The sequence below is a fragment of the Heptranchias perlo genome, chromosome 11 (assembly GCF_035084215.1).
Source record: "Heptranchias perlo isolate sHepPer1 chromosome 11, sHepPer1.hap1, whole genome shotgun sequence".
NCBI classification, from domain to species: domain Eukaryota; kingdom Metazoa; phylum Chordata; class Chondrichthyes; order Hexanchiformes; family Hexanchidae; genus Heptranchias; species Heptranchias perlo.
The window spans coordinates 58,290,975-58,316,410 of record NC_090335.1 but is presented as its reverse complement, the minus strand read 5'-3'; the positions used below and the strand labels follow the sequence as shown (position 1 = coordinate 58,316,410).

Genomic DNA, 25,436 nt, shown 5'->3' with positions numbered 1-25,436 from the left:
GACTATAACCTGGTGTTGTAAGATTCTTTACATTTATATAATACATGTTTCATGACTATTCCAAGTCCATGCAGGAACTTTTTGATTGGTGTTAAATTTTGGCTATTTGTGATTTGAGACCATAGTATTATTTCTAATTGGTCAAAAATGGCCAATCAGGAAAAAAAATTCTGTAACGTCATTTTTGATGCTCCCACCCCAAATGACGTCATTTGTTTCCACTGTCTACCCACGCACTCTCCCATTGAGCTCCCGTGCTATACCCTTTGTGCAAGATCTGATGTGGCTGCATACCATCCCATCCTGCTCCTAGCTTGACAATACGGAAACTTCCCCATTACCCATTTCTCCACCCTTTTCCCCCCCCCCCCCAAAAAGCAATACTGCTCCACATCTAATGAGCAACAGAAAGGAGATCCCTCCATAAATTTAGTACATTGTCTACAAGTCAGATGAGATAATATACAAAATAATTTACCACTGAGCATAATCAAGTTTGTGTAAATAAAAATATTTTGTTTTCAGTGCTTCCATTGCACAGTAATGTATTGCAGATCTTAAGTATTCATTGTGTGGAAGCAAAATAGAATGGCACATAACGGGCCATAAATGGAACAAAATTAGGCTTTGAAGTTAACTTAAATGGAAAATGGCTGACATTTTTGTTTAGAACGGGGTTATTTAAAAAGCATGTCTCACCATTAGGACTAACTTCAAAAATCAATTAGTTACAATATCCTTGTTTCTCCTCTTCTCTCCACTTTTGATTATTATTTTTTTTGTTGCTAGTGCCCTTGGAACTGTATTCAAGCATGGCACAATGCCGTACACCTTCAAGTTCCTACAAAATAAGAGAAAAGTGGAGGACACCAGCTGTTTTAAATGTTAATAATAAGGAGCAAATATCTGACCTTTTGAGAGTTGTTTCCTATTTATTGAATAAATAAAATTTTTAATGTGAAATGCTGTTTCGTGTCAAGAGCTATGCTAGAACGGGACTGTGATGTTTCATGGTGTGTAAGCTCAGCAAACGTTGCAAAAAGAAGTACTAGCATTCTGTTTTTCTCCTTTAGGAACTTCATGCTCATCTGAACGCCTCCATCAGCAGCACTATAATGGAGAAGCTGATACTGCAGAAACCACACCTCAACATTCAGCATAACATGACCATGATCAGAAAAGGCCAAAAAAGGACCTTGGAAGAGTATGCATCTCTATCAATGGGCTTAAGATCATAATGAGCTTTAACAACTTAAGCTAATTTACTTACAGAAGAATTAGCCAAACTTGATAATATATTGAGGTGGTCGTTAAATAAGCCAAACACAATAAGAATGATGTTGAAGTACAAATTTGCATAGTTTTGTCAGTGGCCGCTTAAAGGCTTTTTTAGGTAAAATTATGTGTCTCTTTATGTTTTACTAACATTTTTCTTAATAGTATTTGCTATATTTGTTAGTGGGGCAATATTGGTCTTTACGTTGCCAATAGCTAATATCCCAACAGACAACTGGGCATTGGTATCATGGTACCTTCCTGATCTATATTGCTCAGTACCATATTACACATTGTATTTATCCACTAAGTCAGCAAAGGAAGCTTCTTTTTATATCACATGCCACTATGCTTGTACCAATACTGCTCTATAGCCAGCTACTGGGGGGGGTGCAAGAGAACACCCAGGTTGACTCGTCCTCAGATTTTCATTCCATCCCTGTAGGGAAATATTTCACTTCTATTGCATGCCTCTCCTTAATGACTTAGTTATGATTGGGAACTCACTATAAAGAAACATGTGTCAAATGCAGTATATTAAGCATCTTTACAATTTACTTTTACACTAAAAATACCTATTTTACATCGAGTCTACAGCACAGAAACAGGCCTTTTGGCACAAATGGTCTATGCCAGCAGTTATGCTCCACCCGAGCCCCCTCCCACCCCTCTTCATCTAACCCGACCAGCATACCCTTCTATTCCTTTCTCCTTCATGTGCTTATCTAGCTTCTCCTTAAATGTATCAATGCTATTTGCATCAACTGCTCCTTGTGGTAGCATGTTCCACATTCTTACCACTCTTTGGTTAAAGAAGTTTCTCTTGAATTCCCTATTGGATTTATTAGTGACTATCTTATATTTATGACCTCTAGTTTTGGACTTTCCCATAAGTACAAACATTTTCTCTACGTCTACCCTATCATACCTTTTCTTGATCTTAAAGACCTGTATCAGGTCACCCCTTGGCCTTCTCTTTTCCGGGAAAAAAAGAGCCTCAGCCTTTCCTGATAAGTGTATCCTCAGTTCTGTTATCATCCTTGTGAATCTTTTTTGCACCTTCTCCAAATGCCTCTATATCCTGTTTATAATATGGAGACCAGAAGTATGCACAGTACTCTGTGTGGTCTAACCAAGCTTCTACACAACTTCTCTGCTTTTCAATTCTGTCCCTCTAGAAATGAACCGTAGTGCTTGGTTTGCCTTTTTTATGGCCTTATCAAGTGTCACTACTTTTATATTTATATCTGTACCCCTAGATCCCTTTGCTCCTCTACCCCACATCTAATTTTTATTAGATAACATGCAAAGTATCCAAATTAGTAAGAATATTTAAATTTGTGTTCAGTATACTTATATGTTTCCTTAGTAAATACTGAATGCATTAAGTTTAGGTAAATGCCAAAGAAAATGACAATGTTGAGGTTAAGTATTCACAAATCTTCAACTGTTGCATTGATGTGAAGCACTTGCTTCACACTTATCTAGTCCTGGTGTAAGTGCAGCTTAAAATTGGGTCCCACCTGACATCAGTTCCGGGTCAGATCAAATCTTAACTCTACTACACAAGTTTAATGTTGATATGAAGCAGAAACTGCTTCACACTGACACTAAACTTGTAGGGTAAATGCACCCCATGAGTAAAATGAAAAGAAGCAAAGTCAACACGGTTTTATGAAAGAGAAATCATGTTTGACAAATCTATTAGAGGTTTTTGAAGGTGTAACTAGCAGGGTAGATAAAGGGGAACAAGTGAATGTAGTATATTTGGATTTTCAAAAGGCATTCGATAAGGTGCCACACAAGAGGTTATTACACAAGATGGGATTGAGGGTAATTTATTAGCATGGATTGAGGATTGGTTAACGGACAGAAAACAGAGAGCAGGAGTAAATGGGTCATTTTCGGGTTGGCAGGTTGTAATTTGTGGGGTGCTGCAAGGATCAGTACTTGGGCCTCAGCTGTTTACAATCCATATTAATGACTTTGATGAGGGGACCGAGTGTAATGTATCCACGTTTGCTGATGATACAAAGCTAGATGGGAAAGCAAGCTGTGAGGAGGAGACAAAGAGCCTGTAAAGGGATATAGACAGGTTAAGTGAGTGGGCAAGAAGGTGGCATATGCAGTATAATGTGGGGAAATGTGAAATTATCCACTTGTGAGAATAGAAAAGCAGAATATTTTTTAAAAGGTGAGAGACTAAGAAATGTTGGTAGTCAGAGGGATTTGGATGAACTTGTATACGAATCACAGAAAGTTAACATGCAGGTACAGCAAGCAATTGGGAAGGCGAATGAGATGTTAGCCTTTACTGCAAGGGAGTTGGAGTATAAGAGTAAGGAGGTCTTGCTGCAATTATATAGGGCTCCGGTGAGACCACACCTAGAATACTGTATAGAGTTTTTGACTCCTTTCCTAAGGAAGGACATACTTGCCTTAGAGGGGGTGCAACGAAGGTTCACTAGATTGATTCCTGGGATGAGAAGGTTGTCCTATGAGGAGAGATTGAGTGGAATGGGCCAATATTGTCTGGAGTTTAGAAGAATAAGAGGTGATCTCATTGAAACACACAAAATTCTTAGCATCTACCCTGTCAAGTCCTCTGAGAGGCTGTTTCCCTAGATTGGAGAGTCTAGAGCCAGGGGTCATAGTCTCAAGTTAAGGGTTTAGCCATTTATGACCGAGATGAGGAAAAATGTCTTCACTCAGAGGGTTGTGAATCTTTGGAATTCTCTACCCCTGAGGGCTGTGGATACTCAGTCGTTGAGTATATTCAAGACTGAGATAGATAGATTTTTGGGCACTAAGGGAATCAAGGGATATGGGGATAGGGCAGGAAAGTGGAGTTGAGGTAGAAGATCAGCCATGATCTTATTGAATGGTGGAGCAGGCTCAAGGGGCCATATGGCCTACTCCTGCTCCTATATCTTAAGTTCTTATGCTGAAAAAATTAATTGCCAAAGTTTGCCTTTTTTTAAAGTTACATTATGTTTTTTGTTTTACAGATGCTTTGAGATGTTTAAAGTAATTCATCAACTAACTGACAGTGTTGAGCACATTTTCATGGTAAATAATTGCAGTTTTTTGCTAACATTTTCACTTTTTTAAAAAAGTGAACTGAAAGACGTTCCAAATTAGATTTTTGATGGTAAATATTGGTTTTCCTAGTTCAGGCTACCAAACATTAAATAATTATCTTTTTGAATCATCGGGGTAGATTTTCCCTTGGAGTGCTGCTGAGGCAGCCTCTGTGCGGTGCATAGTTCCGGCTGCCCAATCACGTGTCCGGAAGGCTCGGACGATTTAGTCAGCTGGGCCCTATTTGCATGCTGTTGCTGGGCTGCCCACACGTTGAGATTGCTGACAGGCATCCCGTCCAATTGGGAAGTGGGATTTCCACCTCAGACCTCCACTATTTAAAAGGTGAATCCACCTCTTAAAGAGATGTGTACAGTCACCCTCACAAAAGTGTTGCCTGCTGACTGGAAGCGATTTTGCAGCAATTTTTATTGTTTCAGTGGACTTCGTAAATGTAAGTTCTGTTGTTCAGTTGTGTGATTTTTCAACTGTAGCCCTCAGAAATGTAAATTCTGCTGTTTCTCCACTTGCTTGCAGCATTTGCAGAATGTTGAGAGCAAAAGCTCCACACTGCAGTGACGATGCGGTGGGGGTACTGGTGGTGCAGGTGCGGGGGAGGAGGCATGTCCTCTTCCCAAAAGATGGCACCATGGTGCCAAAACACACCCAGTTGCAGTCCTGGAAAGAAGTTACTGAGGTGGTGAGCGCATGCAGCATTACCCCAAGGATGTACGTTTATATTATGATGTGTATATTTTCCTTTCAGGTGACGAAAGAGGTGATTAAAGAATTTGCAGCTGATGGAGTGAAATATCTTGAGCTGCGGAGCACACCACGGGAGGAGAACAGTACAGGTATTATTACAAGATTATATGAATACTTTAAAATTAGAAGAGGCCAATTATTAGAATCTATACTATATTTCCCTTTATTTTGGTAGGAAAAAAAGCCCTGTGATAATACTACTAAGATGATGCATATATCTTCAACTTCTACACACCATAATTTTTAGGCACTGTTATCATGAAGGTACCACTCAAAGACTAGCACTCGTATAGAGCCACAAAGGATTGTTCAACATAGTTATTGGGGCAGATTTTTAATTTGCTGCATGGGCGTAAAACTGGCGCTGTGGAAAGGTGGCCTGTTATGGAAACCACCCGATTATCATTTCCATTAAAATCAATAGAAACAAAAATTCTGTAATTTCTATAACGAGTGGCCGATCCACAATGCCCTGATAGCAAGTTGAAAATCTACCCCACAATGTCAGCTCCTGTATTGCTGTCTGCCCATGGATAATGTAATTCTATGCATGCATGCTTGCACACATGAAGAATACTTGAATCTCAACAATAGAATCCCAAGTAAATTTTAATTTTAGGAGACAGCCAACTGTTGGTTGTCTGCTAATAAAAATATTAAAATTGAAGTTTAAAAAATTCTCAGGAAGTTCTTTTTAAAAAATTGACTATGCACTGCAATACAGTTATGCTGCAGTGGGTGTGAAGTCAAAGTAGCAAGAGACTATCTCTCACATTTGATCTTATATCTCTTCCTGACGTGCCCTTCAGGTTCTTACACATCTGAATTACAACACATAATTTGTTAACAGAAACTTAACCATTTTGCATTGATCCAAATTATGCCTATACATCACCCTTTCAGCTATGTCACACTGCTGAAAATGGTTAAATAAAACATAAAGCATGTTTGTATGTGTATATCTATTATAACAAACAACAAATATGACGCTGAAGTTACAATAGTAACTGAAATTCTACTGATGTTTGTAAACCACTCTTGTAGTTTATACCATCAGTTGAATTGCTACTTTATACATGTTTCCCATCTATTACCCCATATTTAATTTCTTCTGCAAATATATTATATAGCATGCATGATGGTAGTTCTTCCATGGAAATTTCTGTATCCTGTACAAATTGGACTTAATTCGAGGCCAATCTCCCTTTTTGTTTCCACGTTTTAGTTCTCACAATAATATTTCTGAAACCAGTTCTTCTTTTGCTCTTAAAGAATGGCCAATATTGACAGCATATTGAATAAAATTCAAACAATTGTCTAATCATAGCACATAAGGATATTTGCCTGGATAACTACATTTGAGCATTCTCAGCTATCGTCCTAGCCTCTGTTCTGATCATCATATCCTGGCAACAGAGTTGGTGGATTCAGTGTAATAATGCATTTTATAAATAAGTGCTATGATTAAACTCCAAAGGGTGTTTTTCTGGTTCTCAGGTACTGGTACTATAAGTATGCCTCTGCAGGGCAGTGCTGCTTCTGACAGTTTTTCTACTGTGAGATAGTAACTGTGGGGAACTCTGCAACTTGGGCTGTCCAAGTTGAAGGAGACAGTGCAGCAGTTACGAGGTAGCAGTGAGGGTTATATATTGGGAGCAAGCCAGTGGAAAACTGAACTCTTTTTATTGGCCTATTGTTAGGTTTTATGGGTGAAAAGGGTTAAAATGTAAAATGCTGACTCCAGTAAAATAAAGAAACAGTATACAAATGTACTGAAGAGTATTCTACCTGAATCGTCATTCTGGTGCCCTTGCGAGGAAAGGCAGATCCCATCTTACTCTGAACCTTGAAAACATCTATACATGGTACTGCCTGTTACTAACCTCGTGAACAATTAAAGAGTGATCTGGAGACCTCCAGAAAGAAAAAATAAGGGGAACTTATTTACGAAAGTGGAAAAAAGGATTATTGAAGGTTGAATCAACTTCACCCATGTCAATAGGACCATTGTATCATGTACACCATAGCTTAGAAATGCAAATCAGGTTACATGTGACCAAGATGTGATCATGTCATGTTAGGCATGCCAAAAAAGGTAATTTTCATTAAAAACTTGTAAACAAGCAGGGTATATAAGACAGTTTAAAGTAATGCAAATTCGCATTCGTTCTGGGAAGATTGAGCTCAAGAATTGTAACTTGAGAGACAGTTTGCCCAACTAAACTTACTTGGTTGCAAGTACTCAATTTTGAATAAATTACTGTCTGTGAGCATATTGTCTTACCATCATTGATTGATCTTGCATAACTTAAGTCAACTTGTTAATGCTATTAGCATTTTATTTTTTCATACAGGAATGACTAAGAGGTCCTACGTCGAGTCTATACTTGAAGCTATAAAACAATGCAAACAAGAGAATGTGGACATAGATGTACGGTATGTGAACTTTTTTACTATTATATGCTGCTGCATTTCCCTATCTTGCAACAATGACAACACTTCAGAAGTACTTAATTGGCTGTGAAACACTCTTGGATGTCCTAATGTTATCAGAGGCACTATATAAATGCAAGTTATTTCTTTCTTTTTAATTGATCATCTCAAAAATGCGAGAAAAATAATAAAACTTAGCACTATTAATTTTGATTTCTTTAGATTTCTGTTATCCATAGATAGAAGAGGTGGGCCTACTGTTGCTATGGAAACTGTAAAACTTGCAGAAGAATTCTTTACATCCACTGACGGGCTGGTAGTTGGCCTGGATCTAAGTGGGGATCCTGCGGTGAGTAATGTTTCTAATTAGCTAAATCAACCCTAATTCAGAACTGCAGGGTGCAATATATTATCGTATTCAATCATATTCCTGGGTTCTTTCTACTTTCATTTATTTACATTGATTTACAGACATTAGAGACAACTGGTGCCGTAAACTGTCTATATTCAAGTATAAGTTGTCAGACTTAAGGAATAGTTACATATATACATGCAGCAGAGTTTAGTAATGAAGTATCTTTTATGAATAATATTCTGGTTACTTAAACTTTACACGGTCGATAAACGATTAGAGTAACTTTTTTGTACAGTTGTATTTTAAGTGTGTATGAATGTTGTACAACACTGTACATTTGTTAAGATATACATTTAAGAGTCCACAAATTGTACAGTTGTATGAAGAATGATTTTGAAATTAATAAAAAATGTACAATGTGATTATCAATCAATATTTGGAGAGGCCTAATATCAGATTAGTGGATATATATGAATAAATGATCTTGCCTGGAATAAACTGCAGAAAACTCAAGTCTCACACGAAATGTGGGTGTCTCAGAGACTGTTTATCTTACAGTGATGCATTGGTTTCAGTGGAACAGTATAAGTCATATCACCAGTTTTTGTTTATCCTTTAAGGTCGGACATGCTAAGAATTTTATTGCCCCACTTCATGCAGCTAGAAATATAGGTCTTAAGCTTGCTGTGCACATGGCTGAGGTAAGGAGTTTGTAAATTTGGAGAAATACTCGGTTATACCTATTATGGGTGTATTCTAATCTATGACTGCATTTATGCATATTATCGTTGAATTAATATTGTAGACTTGACCAATCATACCTAAGGGTTTTTTTTAAAATGTTGCTCATCATAGATGCACAAAGAATGTCAAATATGACTTGAAAAGTATTAACATAAAACTATTATCATCTTCATTAAGATCCCCCATCAAAATGAAGAATTGGAAATGTTTCTTCGTCTTCCTCCAGACAGGATTGGCCACGGTACATTCCTTCACCCAGAAGTTGGAGGTTCAGAATACCTGGTTGACACTATTAGCAAAAATCAAATACCCATCGGTAATGACATGTGATTTTTTATATAGATATGAAAAAGTTTTACCGATTCCATATTGTTATCCTGAATATAGCTTGATGAGGAAAAACAATTGTAAAAATTCTTTTTCAGGAAACCTTGTGACATGTTATATTGGTGTTGCAGTATTGTGTGTCACAGAATGTACGGTGTCATTCTGCACTTGCGATACTTCAAATTATGATTTCCTGGTGTCAATTAATCTATTAGGGAAAGTTCTTCTCTGGGAGGAAATGAGAGGAAAAAAAAATTCTAGGGTGAATCATCCTGGATCATTTCAAAGTTGCATTGACAGAGACATGGAACCCAATCTTTGTACTCATGTGATAATTAGGGGAGGGAAAGAAAACCAAAAGAGAAAGAAATAACTTACATTTATATTTGTAAACAATTTTACAACACCAAGTTATAGTCCAGCAATTTTATTTTAAATTCACAAGCTTTCGGAGGCTTCCTCCTTCCTCAGGTGAATGTTGTGGAAATGAAATCCGAGAGAAAAAAAAATCTTTTTTTTCCCGAGGATTTCATTTCCACAACATTCACCTGAGGAAGGAGGAAGCCTCCGAAAGCTTGTGAATTTAAAATAAAATTGCTGGACTATAACTTGGTGTTGTAAAATTGTTTACAATTGTCAACCCCAGTCCATCACCGGCATCTCCACATCATTACATTTATATAGTGCCTTTCACAACCTCAGGATATCCCCTAAAGTGCTTTACAACCAATTAAGTACTTTTGAGGTTTAATCACTGTTGTAATGTAGGAAAACAAGGCAGCCAGTTTGCACACAGCAAGGTCCCACAAACAGTAATGAGATAAACTATTTGTGATGTTTGATGATGGATAAATATTGGTCAGGATATAGTGAGAACTCCTCTACCCTTCTTTGAATAGTCCCATGGGATCTTTTATGTCCACCTGAGAAGGCAGATGGAGCTTGGTTTAATGTCTCACCTGAAAGATGGCACCTCCAACAGTGCAGCACTCTCTCAGTACTGCACTGAAAAGTCTGAAAGAGAGAAACTGAAATGGGAGAAAATGTCTTAAAACCCTATGTGAACCTTCTAAGGGGTGAAATATTTTTCTTCAAAAATGTTGTAAGTACTACATACAATTAGAATAAAGGAAGAAAAAGTTGTGAATTGTTCTGACCAATTTATATCTTCTATTTTCCAGAGCTTTGCATGACATCAAATGTCAAAGGTCAGACTGTCTCTTCATATGACCAACACCATTTCCAATACTGGTACAATCGTGGGCACTCCTGTGTGGTTTGTGTAAGTTCAATTACTTGTTTTTCTGCTACTAATAGTGATAAAACTACTGAAATGTAAAAGTAATTTAGACATTTAGCTTTTGCAAAGGACTGGGTGGATTAGCGCAATGGAATGAACATGTTCTCACCATGATGGCTTTACTGGTCCTCACAGAAATGTTTGGGCAGTTTCAATTCAGTTCCTACTAATGTAAGCTCACAGCACAAAACTACTGATAATTCTGGATTAATAGATCTGCAAGAGTGCCTTGCTGTTCTCTGTTCTTCAATTCTCTAATCAGAAAAGTATTGTTGATTGAAATTACACAAGGAAACACCTATAGCCTACAGTTAATTATCCTAACCTCGTCTCATGGGTGTCAGCTTGGCTCAGTTGGTAGCACTCTTGTTACTGAAGTCAGAAGGTTGTGGGGTTGGGTTGCCAACTCCGGTTGGACCATATTCTGGGAATGTTTCATCACATGACCTCTCACCTCCAACCACCCCACCCCCGCGCTCGTGCCATTGGTTGCCCAACACAAAACTCCTCACGGCAATCGGTCAATAACGGTGGCTACAATACCCATAATCCTCTGTGCTCCAGAAACCGCTCAATTAAACAAGTGGTTTTACCAGTTATAGCACGCATCCACCAGGATTGCATTGCATCCTGGATGCGTTTTTGCCTGCTGTTTGTTGAGAGTCCGGCCAAAGCGAAACATGGAAGATAATTCCCTTATAATTTTTCTCCCGGTTTGCTCGCATGAGTGTCAGGAAGATTAATCTTTAATTCCAGGAGACTTCAGGACCAGCTGGGAGGGTTGGCAACCCTGTTGTAGGGGGTTCAAGTTCCACTCCATCTCATCATCTAGACTGACATTCCAGTGAAGTACTGAGAGCTAACTGTCAGAGATGCCACCCATCTGCCTTTTTATGTAGATGTTAAAGATCCCATGACATTTTTGAAGCACAGCAGGGAATTCTTCCGATGACCTGGACAACTTTTGGAGTATAGTCATTATTGTAATACAGGGAAATGGGGCCTCCATTATGCGCACAGCAAGGTCCCAGAAATAGTAATGAGATAACGACCAGATAATTTGTTTTAGTGATATCGGTTGAGCGATAAATATTGGCTAGGACACAGAGAACTCCCCAGCTCAACTGATTTTGTGTGAAAATATTTTGGCTGGGAATCTTTTGCATGGAAGCATTATATTTGGGTGATGTGATGGTAAATGACTACTGTTTGGGGGTTGTAATGATTAGTATATGTGTCAGCAGAAATCTGGTAGGCTGAAAAACTGCTGTTTCATATTTGAAAGTTGCATTTTAATACAGTTCCAAACATTTACACTAGGGACTACATGAGCAAGGTATTAAATGGGCAGGATTTGCTTGTTGAAGGTTCAATATCATTGTTGAAACAAATGCTTACTGTAAGTACTCCCTTAATTGCTCCTTGTAAATCTGGCCTCCCTCTCCATTAAACATCCATTTTCAACTCATCTGCAGTACTTATTATATTCAGTACAGTTTATTGTGCTGTTGTGGATCGTAACAGAAAGCAAAATTGAAAACAAATGCACTTATACTGATCTGTTCTAATAAAAAATGAAGAGCTAACAAAATGAGTCATTTAAGTAGATGCTACTTTTATCAAATCAGCCAAATGTCTGTTATTTTTTACATTTGTAAAACTAATTGTTGCTGATCATTTTCTTCTCCTTCCCAGACTGATGGCAAAGGTGTTTTTGATAGCAACCTGTCCCAGGAGTATCAGATAGCAGAGACAACATTTAACCTTTCTAAAGCTCAGATATGGGAGCTCTCTTACCAGAGTATTAACCACATCTTCGCTCCAGAGAGTGTAAAATCTGACTTGAAAAGACGATGGAATGACCTGAAACCAGGACTATTTAACCAAGTCTAACAAACGATCATGTGAAATGGACAAAGCTCTTGGCCCCATTTTCCTGGAGCTGGTGATTATTCCTAGAACATATTTCATTAGAAACAATGAAAGCAAAGCAGTAATATTTGTACTTCTGAGTACTACATAAGTGATTCTCCCACATGAGCAGTCAGCCTATTTGTCTTCCGCATCACTGATACAGATGTTGTGTTTTGTTGGATGCAATAGGTCCCTCAAAATCAAAAAAAAACACAGCGTGTGTTTCTGCCTATCCTCCATGGGAACAGTTTTACAAACTCCATGTAAATGCGCAATAATGAAAAAAAAAAGCTATTTTGTGTAACACAATTTTTTTCACTTTTAAGATTCAATGTAAACCAATCAGCTACTTGGGAAATTTTCCTCTCAGACACAAAAATGCAACTGTATCTAATCTGAATATCTTCAAACAACACCAATATTCTCTGTGTGCTTTCTCCGCTGTGGAGGTTGGTGACAAGTACATTTCATGATTGTCAATCTAAGCACAGATGGATTCTATCTGCGCCTGAAGGTGCATCACATTCTTTGCCTTCCTCTAGATATACCACTATCATCTTTACAGTAACAACCCCCAACAACATTGTTTGTAACTCTTGAATAATGAGCTGACAGTAGCGGTGCTGTCTATGAACGAAAACTGACTTTATGTGTGATGTAATTTGGAATAGCATGCTCTGGCTGAACAGTAAATCCTTTTATTGTTGGTACGGAGGAATTCCATTACATCACTTCAGAAGCCACACGAGACACTTTTTGTAACAAATTAAACTAATAAAGAGGTTTATTCACAGTTATTTATAGCAGCAAGAAGTGAAAGTAAGATATTGAAATGGGTCCAAAACAAAAGTTGTCTGGAACTAGGTCATGGTTAAATAGACAAACCAGCTAAATAAAATCCTTTGAAAGCTTCCTTACAAACCTGGAAATAAAAATAATTTTCAGAAAGAAACAGCACACATTCCTAAGCAAACAAGTAAACTATTGTCTTTGGAGGACCTTTATTGGCTCAGGCACATTGTCTATGGAGCAGTGTTCTGTCCCCATGCTTCACTGCCAGACAAAACCAAAATACTTGTACCTGAAATCTGCTGCATTTCTATACTCTTAAAAATCCTTTGAAAAACAGAACCTGTTTTGATGATCAATCTGAGAGTCAGAGAGGTAATCTATTTCAACAATCCAGAAGCAGAAAGGTATGAAAATGATAGCCTGTCTCTGTTTAGGCCATTTCAAATTTGCAATTGATAGCTGGTTCAAATTACCATTGACGCATTAGCAACCTCCTTGAATGCAAAACTCAACCATTAAAAAAAAATCAATCAAAATATTCACTTATTAAGGATATCTTATCCCTTCAAAAGGTTGCTGTAGGCCTTTCATATCGAACCCAATAGAATGGCTTTTAATTGAATGCCTAACTTCTATTTTAAGTATAATGTTTTACAATTTAAATTAAAAAATAAGAAATCGTGGACAAGATATTCCATTTTTTTCATTTAATGCACTATCAGAAATACACCAGAGGTAGTACAACCAAGGGAATCAATGGTGGTTTTCATACTGGTGAATCTGGTAAAACCTAATTGTACATCAAAAAGGCCTGAATTTAAATGTTTTACAGCAATCAAGAGCCTGGATAGGTGCCTTTGCTTTGATTTTCTTTGCATTGTAGATCCTTGCAAAGGATTGTTTAAACAGATCTAATGTGGATCAGTGTGTGTATATATATATATATATATATATATACACACACAAGCATGAGGTACAGGTTTCTGATGTATTTGAAAGTCATGAGTTGTGAAGTTTGACAAAAATCTGATCAAGCATTTTGATAAGTGTTTGTGTGACAAGCACCTGGCTACAGATAGATAGTAGACTAATACTACTACTTCTGCAGTTTAAAAAAAAACTGCTGGTTTATAAAATAGATATTTAGTACTTACCCAAGTCCTTCATCAGAATGGCTTTATAGTACTTTTTCTGCAGTACAGACATCCCATGATACAAGACAACGTCCATCTTTTTAGGTAGCTCAGCAGCAACATCAGCCTTGATTCTTCTCAGGAGGAATGGTTGCATCAGACTGTGCAGTTCTTTAGCTGGGGAGAGGGAGAAGCATGGTGCCATCAAAATAAAGATAATAAATATTGCTCTTGATATAACACAGTCAATACCCTAATCTTCAGAGTTGTAATTTAAATCAAATACATGATCCTTACAATTACTTTGCAGCATTATCACTTACATTTGATTAATTTCTCCTCTGCAACCTGATGCCTTGGCAGTATGTTTTTTATGATCCAGTTTCAAATACATATAAAAAGATTCAACTAAACTCCCACTTTTAAAATATAAGGTAAAGGAGTAACTTTCTGTTGTTCTGGCTGCGTGACTACAAGATTGAGGAGGAAAATGGGCTATTGATTGAAATTGGAACCAGTCAGACAATCACTGATAGTTGAAGCTGGGATTAGAGCTCTACCCACAGCTGGTTATGTTGCCTACAAGGCACAAGTTATGAGTGTGATGGAATACTCTCCACTTGCCTGAATGAGTATAGCTCCAACAACACTCAAGAAGCTCGACACCATCCAGGACAAAGCAGCCCGCTTGATTGCACCCCACCCACCACCTTAAACATTCACTCCCTTCACCACCATGGCTGCAGTGTGTATCATCTATAAGATGTACTGCAGCAACTTGCCAAAGCTTCTTCGACAGCACCTCCCAAACCCGCAACCTCTACCGCCTAGAAGGACAAGGGCAGCAGGCACATGGGAACACCACCACCTGCACGTTCCCTTCAAGTCACACACCATCCTGACTTGGAAATATATCGCTGTTCCTTCATCATCGCTGGGTCAAAATCCTGGAACTCCCTACCTAAGAGCACTGTGGGAGAATCTTCATCGCACAGACTGCAGCGGTTCAAGAAGACAGCTCATCACTTTCTCAAGGGCAATTAGGGATGGGTAATAAATGTTGGCCTTGCCAGCGACGCCCACATCCCATGAATAATTTTTTTTTAAAATCACTAATTCTCCTAACCAATAAGATAAATCTCAATTTTCTCATCTTGCTACTGGCCTGCTGGAGGCCCCCTATGTCTGGTCTCAATGCCAGGACACAGCCGCTCAACTGACATAAATAATGGGTACATATAATAAGAAGTCTCACTGCAATAATGTAGATCAGCATCCTTCCTAGTTCTAGATAACAATCCTGGGGCCATCAGTAACATTAAAAATCCCATAATGATCAGACACTATTGTCAATTTAATTTAAAACATGGTCTTACTTGCCATATCACACGATATGACACCATTAAGCTTCCGATTTCAGCTGTATCAGTGTCGGGGGCACTAAACAGTTATCAGCAGACTGCTCTTAACAGCTGGATCGGCAGCATTAGAGAGCTAGGAGCAGATTGCAGAGCTGGTCACTCAGTGCAATTGATGCATGACCCAAAAAGTGAGAAAATTAACTTGGGATAGAATTAGACAAAATTGGTATTCCTATATGGTGAAACTAAAGAACTTACCACTGGAAAACTGAGTGCTTACCTTGTTCTGCATTCTCCTCCACATTGCTGTAATATTTAACAAATTCATCCACTTGATCTGCTGAGAACACCTTTGGTTCCACAAAGCTCAGCAGTGAATAGAGTTCGTGAAGATTGTTCTGTGCTGGTGTTCCAGTTAACAGCAGTGTAAATCGTACTGAAAACTACCAATGAACAATCATTAATCATTGATAAGTACATTTCCATTAAATTGTTTTGATGCTGCAACTTCAATACATAATGCACATTTCAAAAATTATAGAAACCAAGTTGTGATATCCTCAACAAACACACAGTATAGGACACTTTTATGGAAAGTGTGGAAAATGTCTTACTGTTTTCAGAGCCTTATGCAGTAGAGAGTTCTGGTTCTTCAACCTGTGAGCCTCATCCACAATCAGTACACTCCAACTAAATCTGGAATACAATGCAACATTATTTATCTGATGCAAACATTTTAGCTCAGTTGAAGACTGGAAGAAAACTAACTGTAATTTGAACTGATAAGGTATTGGTGAGACCGCACCTGGAATACTGCATACAGTTTTGGTGTCCATACTTAAGAAAAGACATACTTGCTCTCGAGGCAGTACAAAGAAGGTTCACTCGGTTAATCCCGGGGATGAGGGGGCGGACATATGAGGAGAGGTTGAGTAGATTGGGACTCTACTCATTGGAGTTCAGAAGAATGAGAGGCGATCTTATTGAAACATATAAGATTGTGGAGGGGCTTGATCGAGTGGATGCGGTAAGGATGTTCCCAAGGATGGGTGAAACTAGAACTAGGGGGCATAATCTTAAAATAAGGGGCTGCTCTTTCAATACTGAGATGAGGAGAAACTTCTTCACTCAGAGGGTAGTAGGTCTGTGGAATTTGCTGCCCCAGGAAGCTGTGGAAGCGACATCATTAAATAAATTTAAAACAGAAATAGACAGTTTCCTAGAAGTAAAGGGAATTAGGGGTTACGGGGAGCGGGCAGGAAATTGGACATGAATTTAGATTTGAGGTTAGGATCAGATCAGCCATGATCTTATTGAATGGCGGAGCAGGCTCGAGGGGCCGATTGGCCTACTCCTGCTCCTGTTTCTTATGTTCTTATATTTGTTCTGATAAATTCTCAAATTTGAAAGAAACACAACAGACTTGTCTATTCTTGCAATTTCACAACATTTTGAAAGTTTGGACAGTTATACAAATTGTGGCTTTGCGCAGGAGCTCCACATGAAGATAGTGTTTAGTTTGGCCTGAGTGTTTCTCTCTCCAGCATGTCATCTGAAGGAGTCATTCAGCTTTGATTATATCTTTACGTACCACTTTCTGTATGTTAGCCGGCCACCAGATAATAAATAAATAGTTTTTTTAAAAATTGCCTTAAAAACATGTTAGGTTTTCAAATAAATTTTCCCTTGATTTTTCACTTTGGTTTCAATGTTTGTACTTACAGAATATTCTTAAGGAGAGTTGTTTTCTCCCATCTCTTCAACAACCCCTATTATTCTGCATTCAAGCTGATATTAGCTCATTTCCAACACATTTCTGCAGGCACTGCATTTTTTCTAAACTTCGTTAAGCTTTTTTTGATTTTAGCTGCCATGTTTCAGGTCTACATTTCACAAGATAAATACAGAAGGCCATTTGATCCATCTTAGTTCATCCATCTATCCAGAAGACCCTACACTTCTCCCATTGGAGCAACTAGTTTTTTCTTCAATGATTCAAGGGTTTTCCTCTCCACTACTCTACATGGATGTGCATTCCATATATTGATCACACTTTGTGTGAGGACTAGTCTTTAGTTGCCTGTTTCTGCTTTTGGCATCCTTATTAGCCCATTTGCAGTTTACTTGGACCTTCCCAGTGTTTACTGATTCCCTCATAATCACTATCAATTGCTCACTAATCTCCGCCTTTGTTTACACTGGGATAAATAATATCTGGGTGTTTGTTTATTTTGAGCCCTTTCAGTCTGTAAAGGACGACCGTATCATTTATAGTAAAGACAATGGGCCAGAATTTACTGTGAAGATAATAGTGAGGCTTAAGGCGCTCACTTATTTATGCGCAAATCGCACAGCAACTTCAGGCGAGGGTAGATGCGAGATTAAAAGCGGAAATCCAGGAGTTGCTGTCAGAGATGCGCCGCTCCGCCGCTGGCTTTGTGAAAACATCATCTCGTTGTCTGACTCGCCATTCAAATGCATTGAACGGCGTGAAGTTCCTGTATTTGCATGGCAGATACGAACTAAACTCGCCACAGAAAGTTAGGGCTTGTCCATTTCAGTCTAAGTACCCTTTTTAAGGGCGTGACAAGTGTTAATTACTGAGTCAACCACTCTAGCACTGAAAATTAACTATTACAAGTGTGGAGTCTCATTCCTTCAGCTTTTAATTATTGTTGGAGATTTTTTTTAAAAATCATTACTTTTTTTACTTTTTCTTTCTGTCTCTTCTTTTCTTTCTTAATCCAATATTTCTTTCCCTCTCTTTATTTTTCTTATTCAATGATTTGACATTGAATTCACTATTCTAGCTTACGTTTCCTGGTTCAGACTCTGTGCTGTTCATTTCACAATCCTTCAGTTTGATTGGTTAAGGAGATACACAGTGGCTAACCCTGTTCGCACAGATCCCAGATGCCCTGTAGAGGGTGCAGCACCATTTCCATTTCCCATTTACATCAACTTCCAGTGCAAAGTCTCATGGAAATTAAACGGGCAAGGGCAAGTCTAACAAACGGCAGGTGCGGTTCGTTCACCGGCTACAATAAATTCTGGCCCATTAACTCTACTTGGAGGAAGTAATCGTAAAAATATTAACTTTCTTACATGCATTCTTTTTCAGCCCGACTTACATCTTTTATGGTTCTCACCTCTTCTCTGACTACCCTCTTACTTACAAAGTACTGAAAATTGCTTAATTATGTTTTGCATCCGCAGCTATGCCACCCCCCCTCCATGACTCTCTTTGCACTTCTGGCCATCTTTTGAATATGTTTTTGCAGGCTCCTATATTAATGCCAATAAGCTTCTACAGGATTTGTAGAAATAGTTCTTCCTCCTTATTCCACATCTGATTTTTTTGTTCATCCATTTAGTTCAGTGAGTTACAGAGTATGTAGATAACAAAAAAAAATCTAATTTAAAGTAATGCAATGAGATATAAAAAGTCAATTTAGGATGGGATGTTGCAGAGGTGAATGATGAAGACTGTACTCTAATAGAAGCAGCGAACCAGTCTATTATTAAATCACTTTTGGAAATTTTTCTGGAACAGTACCAGATCCATTTCTCACAATATCTTCACTCAACAAGCACAAATGGAAATGCTAAGTGCATGGATAAATGTAATGTTCAGCACAATTCCAAGATCTTTTGTTTTACTTTGATACTATTTCATCTAATAAACAAGTATTAACGTGTATTAACTAAGTTGTAGAGTAACTCACCCACTCAAAAAAGAAGCATCTTTCAGGCAAATCTAAACCAAACAACAAATAAAAAGTTTATTACTTTATTAGGCATTTTTGCATCTAATCTAGAAAGCAGCAAGTATGCATCAAGGCCATGGACAAAAGTTCAGCCTATTTACTGAAATGCATATTGTGACCATCAGGCATTAAACTTTTGACAAGTCATTAAGTGAGAACCTATATTTTTGAATCAATATTTTCCTATCACAAAGATACTTCAAGCTGAAGCACAGGATATTTTGCAGCCTTGGAATATCCACTTTCTGTTCTAAAATTATATAGATTAGCTCATTTATTTAATACCTATACCTAATTAAAAAAGACAAATACTCCCTTCCTCCCCAACAAAATTCCACAAAAGAGACGGTTAATATCTTGTGGTTTTGAGTCAAAAGAATGAATTAAACAATGTACGGACAAAAAGAACGCTTAGCCCAGGTACATCCAATATTGAGAGATAACATAACAGGTTAAAGGTTTGAATGTACTCATGTCTTACTTGTGATGTGAAGACATTACAATATCAATGTAGTAGTGACCATATTGCAATTTTACTAACAAATGGAACCAATAATTGTTAGATTCTATATACAAACCGATGCTGGTCATCCTTAATACCTCATAAGTGGTGAGAAGTACATGGAAATTGCGATTTTTCAGGTCTTGTTGCAAAGCCAGTCTTGTATCTTTGTCTCCTGTGTACACAACTAATGAAAGTCCTGGAGCAAACCTGCAGAATAAAAATACTATATATTTATATTGACTTGTATAAGAGTGGTGTGTTGGTACAGTACACTGGAGCTCCAACATGAAGATGCAGGTTTGTGTGTGTGTGGCACACTGTATGGCCAGTTGCTCATTTAAGTCACATCAATGAGAAAGGAAGAAGAAACAAATTAATTAACATAGCTGCCCTCCTGCAGCTTTGAGTTCCTGAATCAAGAGCTGCATTAATAAAGGCCTAGAAGCAAGTCACCTATTTACCTTCTCACTCATGGTATGGTTCATGATGTCTTGGCTGGAGGGAGTGGAAGAAATTGAAAAATATACAAGAGCCTGTACAAACAATGTAAATCAGAGATATGCAGAGGACTGTTCTAAATGATCACCTTGTCTTCTTACCTTGCATTTGCCTAGGCTCAGATCTCTTGCTGAGAATGCAAACTGCACCCAGACCTTTGCCAATGTCTCCTTCAGATGCTAGGAAGCACAAGTTGCCACCCAGGCAGGACAAACCATCCAATTTTCCTTCCCCATGTAGGAGACACTCTACCTCGCAACTCTGTGCTCAGCCCAGACCAGGAATTAAGTAAAGTGTAAAGAAATCAAACCTGCAACTTTGCTACTCCATCACAGTGTGTGCTGGTGCTCATCACAGTTGCATAACACTGTCCTCTCAGAGTATACAGAAGCACGATTTTAAGAACCACGTAGACTAAGCCAAAATTATAGATGTGGGCTGACTGAAGGATAGACCATTTTGATGAATGCTCTTTTTTCCACCACAGAATGTTTACATTCATTCAGTATAGGGTCATTTATACAATCAAATACAACGGGCCCGACATTAGGAGCGCGGCGGGTTGGCAGCAGGGGGTCGACTGGGCGCGTGGGTAACACGCCCAGTGAAACCGGGGTGCTCCGCACGCGATTGCAGCTTGATTGAAGGTACTTACCTTTGCTTCCAGGTTTCGCGCTGGAAAGCTGCGCAGCGGGCGGACTGCGCATGCGCAGCATAGGCTGTCAGCTGGAGAAGCCCTATTTAAAGGGGTAGTCCTCCACTAACTAATGCTGCAGAAAATAGGAAAAATTACAGCATGGAGCAGCCCAGGGGGAAGGCTGCTCCCAGGTTTAATGATGCCTCACTCCAGGTCTTATTGGATGGGGTGAGGAGGAGGGGGAGGACAGAGATATTCCCCCCGACGGGCGGGAGGAAGTGGTCTGCCTCTGCCACCAAGAAGGCCTGGCTCGAGGTGGACTCACTTCAGCTGACCTACTTAAGTAATTGAAGCGCCTCCTTCACTGTATGCAGGTGCGCGATATGTCGGTGGTGCAGGTGACCTCCTCTGCCACCAAGAAGGCCTGGCTCGAGGTGGTAGAGGAGGTCACCTGCACCAACAACATATCGCGCACCTGCATACAGTGCAGGAGGCGCTTCAATGACCTAAGTAGGTCAGCCAAAGTGAGTACACTTACTCATTCCCCTACATTCCATCTGCCACATCACCGCCCCCACCCCACATCTTCTACGCTACCAACACTACTCTATTACGTCACTCCTCACACCCACTCAAAGCTCATCCTCATCTTACCTGCACTTACTCATCCCGCCAGTACTCTCCCACCAGTACCACTCAACCCAATCCTCATACAATCTCATGGCTCTATCTCATACTCACACTCTCATGCATCTCTTTCACGGTCAGCCTCACCCAACCTGCCACTACCTGTGCTGAAGCCACAGGGCATGCATCACATATGTGCAGTAGGAAGCGTAAGGCAAACGTGTCGTGAGCATGAAGGGGATGCACAAGGGTGTTTGAGGGTTTGTCATGGTTTTTACTTATATTTAATTTCTGATCAACTCACATTACATATTATATTGTCACCACTACTGCCACGTCTTTGCGAATCTTGTCTGGTTTGTGCAATAATGCCCTTTCCTGAGGATCACTATGAAGACCCACAACTGATGCCACCCATTGTGTCACTGCAGAGTGGGTACAGGTGTATTTGCAGGGCTCTTTTGTGCAAATGACTGAGAGATGCCGGCGATGTCCCCAGTGGCACCCTGGAAGGATGCGGAGGAGAAGTTGTTGAAGGCAGTGGTGACTTTGACAGAGACAGGTAAGAACATGGTACTCGGGCCAGCCAGGAGCAGCTCGGCATGAAGGAGGCTGTAGATGTCCACGACTACATGTCGAGTGACTCTGAGCCTCCGTGTGCACTGCTGCTCAGAGAGGTCCAGGAAGCTGAGCCTCGGTCTGTAGACCCTGTGGCGAGGGTAGTGCCCCCTGCGACGCATCTCTCTCTGCCTTTGCCCTCCCTCCTGCTGTGCAGGTGGATGTGTCACAGCACTGTGTTATGGAGCTCCACGTGTCAGAGGTGGACGGCGAGGCTGCTGATGCTGTTCATCCTCCGAGGAGGTCATGACTGCAGCTACGGTGGCCCCCATCCAGAAGATGTACATTTGAGGGGGTCCGCAAGGTAGGTAAATGTGTCTGGACACCGGGGTAAGTGTGCAAGTTTGTGAATTTTATTGTTAGGAGGAGGGTGGTGGAGGCCAAACTTTGTCCAAAGTGACAGAGTGGCCTCCTGCAATGAGTGAGGGTCTCCCCCCCCACCTGACAAATGGACCTTTGCAGCTGCCACAGGCTGATGGCTGCAACACGTCCATTTCAACTGGGAGTGTTTCCCCCAGTGCGGGAAACAGTCCCAGTTGATCTAAAAATCCCACTCCTCCTAAAATATCAGGTCAATCAGGTCTGTAAACGACCTGAAGTACCTGGTTAATTACTTCAAGTGGCATCCCGCCGGCTTTAATTGCTGGCGGGAGTCCCACATGCAGGGGCTGCGCGCGCATGTCAGCGCATCACTGGGGAACCCGGAAATGGCCGGGTTGGAGCCGGGCTCCGGACCCGCCCCGGGAATCCCCAATTTTCGCAGCCCCCCGGTCACGAATGCACCCGCTCGGGGGTGCGAAAATCGAGCCCAACAACTTCCATTTACTATAGCATCTTTAACATAGAAAAAAAATATATATCCCAATGTACTTCACAAAGGCACAAGGACAAAATGAACGGCGAGCCAACGAAGGAGATATTAGGTCAGGTGACCAAAAGCTTGGTTGAAAAGGAAGAGAGCAAGATGGAGAGGCAGAAAGATTATGGGGGGGATTGCCAGAGCATAGGGCCTTTCTGGTGTTTTTCAGTGAGACAAACTGAGTGATAAGCTTGATATAGCGATATCTACAAGACGGACATAATGTTGGAAAATCATAACCTAAGGTTTGTAATGGAGGTTTTCACAACCAAATCTATTTAGCGTTGGAAATCTTTAGTGTTGAGATATTACATGATGCCAGGATTTGTGTGCATTACCAAAAGACGGAACTCTCATCTGGTTAAGCTGTCACTTTTAACAATGCAATAAAGAAGCATGTAATGGGAAAAGTTGGTTGTAAAAGACTGGCACTCGACAATGGTTGTAAACACACAAGAATACTTTACTGGACAAATAATACACCTTTCATCGAATTACAGATGAAGGACTAAGCAGTAATGGATGACTGCGTGACCTAAGTAAACGGATAGGGATAATTTTGACTTTGGATGATAGCATAAAATGGGTGATATTGATTCAGCGGCCAGATATACACCTCTCCCAATTTTTAATATCCACTGAAATCAATGCAAATTAAAATCGGGAGACAAGTATATCGGATGGCTGAATCGGTATCGCCCGTTTTACACTTTCACCCAAAGTCAAAATGACCTCCATTGTGTTAACATTCATACGAAGTACTTGGGCAAGCTAATTATCTTCATCCACTCAGTAAGCCTTTAATATTTTACTGCTCTCTCAACATGAGAGAGCAAGCGAGAGAGAGAAAGAAAGAGAAAGACAGAGCAAAGCAGAAGACAGTATTAAATATTATATTTTAAATGTTTTTACCCTCCCAATTCTTCTGTCCAATTCCTCAGTACTGACAGTGGGCACAGGATCAAGAAAGGATCTTTCTCCTTTTGTCTTCCAATTAGATAGAGAAGAAAAGATATTGACTGAAAAAAATGGGAACAGAAATGTAATTGTATTTGCAGTAAGTGTAAGTCTGCACCAAGTCCTGTTCGCCCATCATTCCTGTCCTCGCTGGTTTACATTGCAATCCCCAAACGCATCCAATTTAACATTCTCATCCTCATATTTAAATCCTTTCATGGTCATGCCCTTCTCTATCACTGAAAGCTCCTCTAGCCCTTCCACTCTTCCACCAAACTCTTCGTTCCTCTGACTCTGGCCTCTTGTCCATCACCCCTCCCTTCACCCCACCATTGGCGGTCAGGCCTTCAACCATCTAAGCCCCATGCTCTAGAATTCACCAAATGCATGAGGGTACAGTAGCATAGTGGTTACGTTACTGGCTAGTAATCCAGAGGCCTGGACTAATAATCCTGAGACATGAGTTCAAATCCTGCCATGGCAGCAGGGAAATTTAAGTTCAGTTAATTAAATAAAAAAGCTAGTATCAGTAATGGGGACCATGAAACCATCTGGTTCACTAATGCCCTTTAGGGAAGGAAACCTGCCGTCCTTACCCAGTCTGGCCTACGTGTGACTCCAGACCCACAGCAATGTGGTTGATTCTTAACTGCCCTCTGAAATGGCCGAGCAAGCCACTCAATTGTACAATCCCACTACAATGCAGTTCAAGAAGGGCAAATTAGGGATGGGCAATAAATGCTGGCCTTGGCAGTGACACCCACATCCCATGAATGAATAAAAAACACAGTCTCTGCAACTCCCTCTACTCATTTAAGACCCTCTTTAAAGATCACTTTTTTGACAACGCTTTTGGTCATCCATTAAAATATCTCCTTCTTTGGCTCAGCATCCAGTTTTTTTTGATTATATCTCTGTGAACTGCTTTGGCACAATTTTCTATATTAAAGGTGCTATATATATGCAAATTGTTGTTGACCACCAGTTTGTGGCAATCATACTTTATCAGTCTTCTCTTAATTTTTTGATGTGGTTTTGAGATAACTACTATAGTGTGACTAGTTTCCAGGATGGACTTTTTTTGTCAAACTATTAAGCTCTGGAAATGCTGTGGAAAATAAATTTAAAAATAAGTTAAAATCCTTATGTTCATATTATGGAAATGTCTCCACAACTGCTGTCTTTGCAGGCCATTAAAGATTAAGCAATGAGTCACCAAAGTACTCTTACTAAAATGTATTCTTCATCAAATATTCGGAAGACAAGATTTGTTCAAATTCACAAAAGTACTTTTGTTCCTCATTGCTATTTTTCGGTCAAATTATTTTCCCAACCGTTCTCTCCTGAAGGCAGTAACTCATGCTGAGGTAAGGTTTCCTGCAATACATCATCTAAATGTTCATTCTTCATCTGTGGGCTTAAATAGGGATTTCCCAAGTTCTATCTCATACAAGCCCAGTGCTGTTTTTAGCCAGTGTCTACACATGG

General features: G+C 39.7%; 2 protein-coding genes across 5 annotated transcripts in view; one reads left to right on the top strand and one right to left on the bottom strand.

The window, feature by feature from the left end:
- Positions 1–25,436, top strand: part of adal (adenosine deaminase-like) — a 63,273-nt gene that overhangs the window by 7,613 nt on the left and 30,224 nt on the right. For 2 of the 4 annotated variants that reach the window (XM_067993146.1, XM_067993148.1), the window contains exons 3-10: positions 1,074–1,204; positions 4,284–4,344; positions 5,123–5,210; positions 7,476–7,557; positions 7,777–7,903; positions 8,530–8,610; positions 8,831–8,969; positions 10,162–10,262. In XM_067993146.1, coding sequence (XP_067849247.1) covers positions 1,074–1,204; positions 4,284–4,344; positions 5,123–5,210; positions 7,476–7,557; positions 7,777–7,903; positions 8,530–8,610; positions 8,831–8,969; positions 10,162–10,262 — 810 coding nt within the window. The other 2 variants (XM_067993145.1, XM_067993147.1) reach the window with 2 other exon arrangements.
- The window catches only part of chd1l (chromodomain helicase DNA binding protein 1-like), a 79,049-nt gene that overhangs the window by 47,436 nt on the left and 6,177 nt on the right, over positions 1–25,436 (bottom strand). Inside the window, exons 3-8 of the mRNA XM_067993143.1 lie at positions 23,904–24,010; positions 19,848–19,959; positions 19,206–19,237; positions 16,095–16,176; positions 15,761–15,923; positions 14,141–14,296 (exon numbers count right to left, since the gene is read on the bottom strand). Of these exons, the coding sequence (XP_067849244.1) occupies positions 14,141–14,296; positions 15,761–15,923; positions 16,095–16,176; positions 19,206–19,237; positions 19,848–19,959; positions 23,904–24,010 (652 nt within the window). The remainder of the gene's footprint in view (positions 1–14,140; positions 14,297–15,760; positions 15,924–16,094; positions 16,177–19,205; positions 19,238–19,847; positions 19,960–23,903; positions 24,011–25,436) is intronic.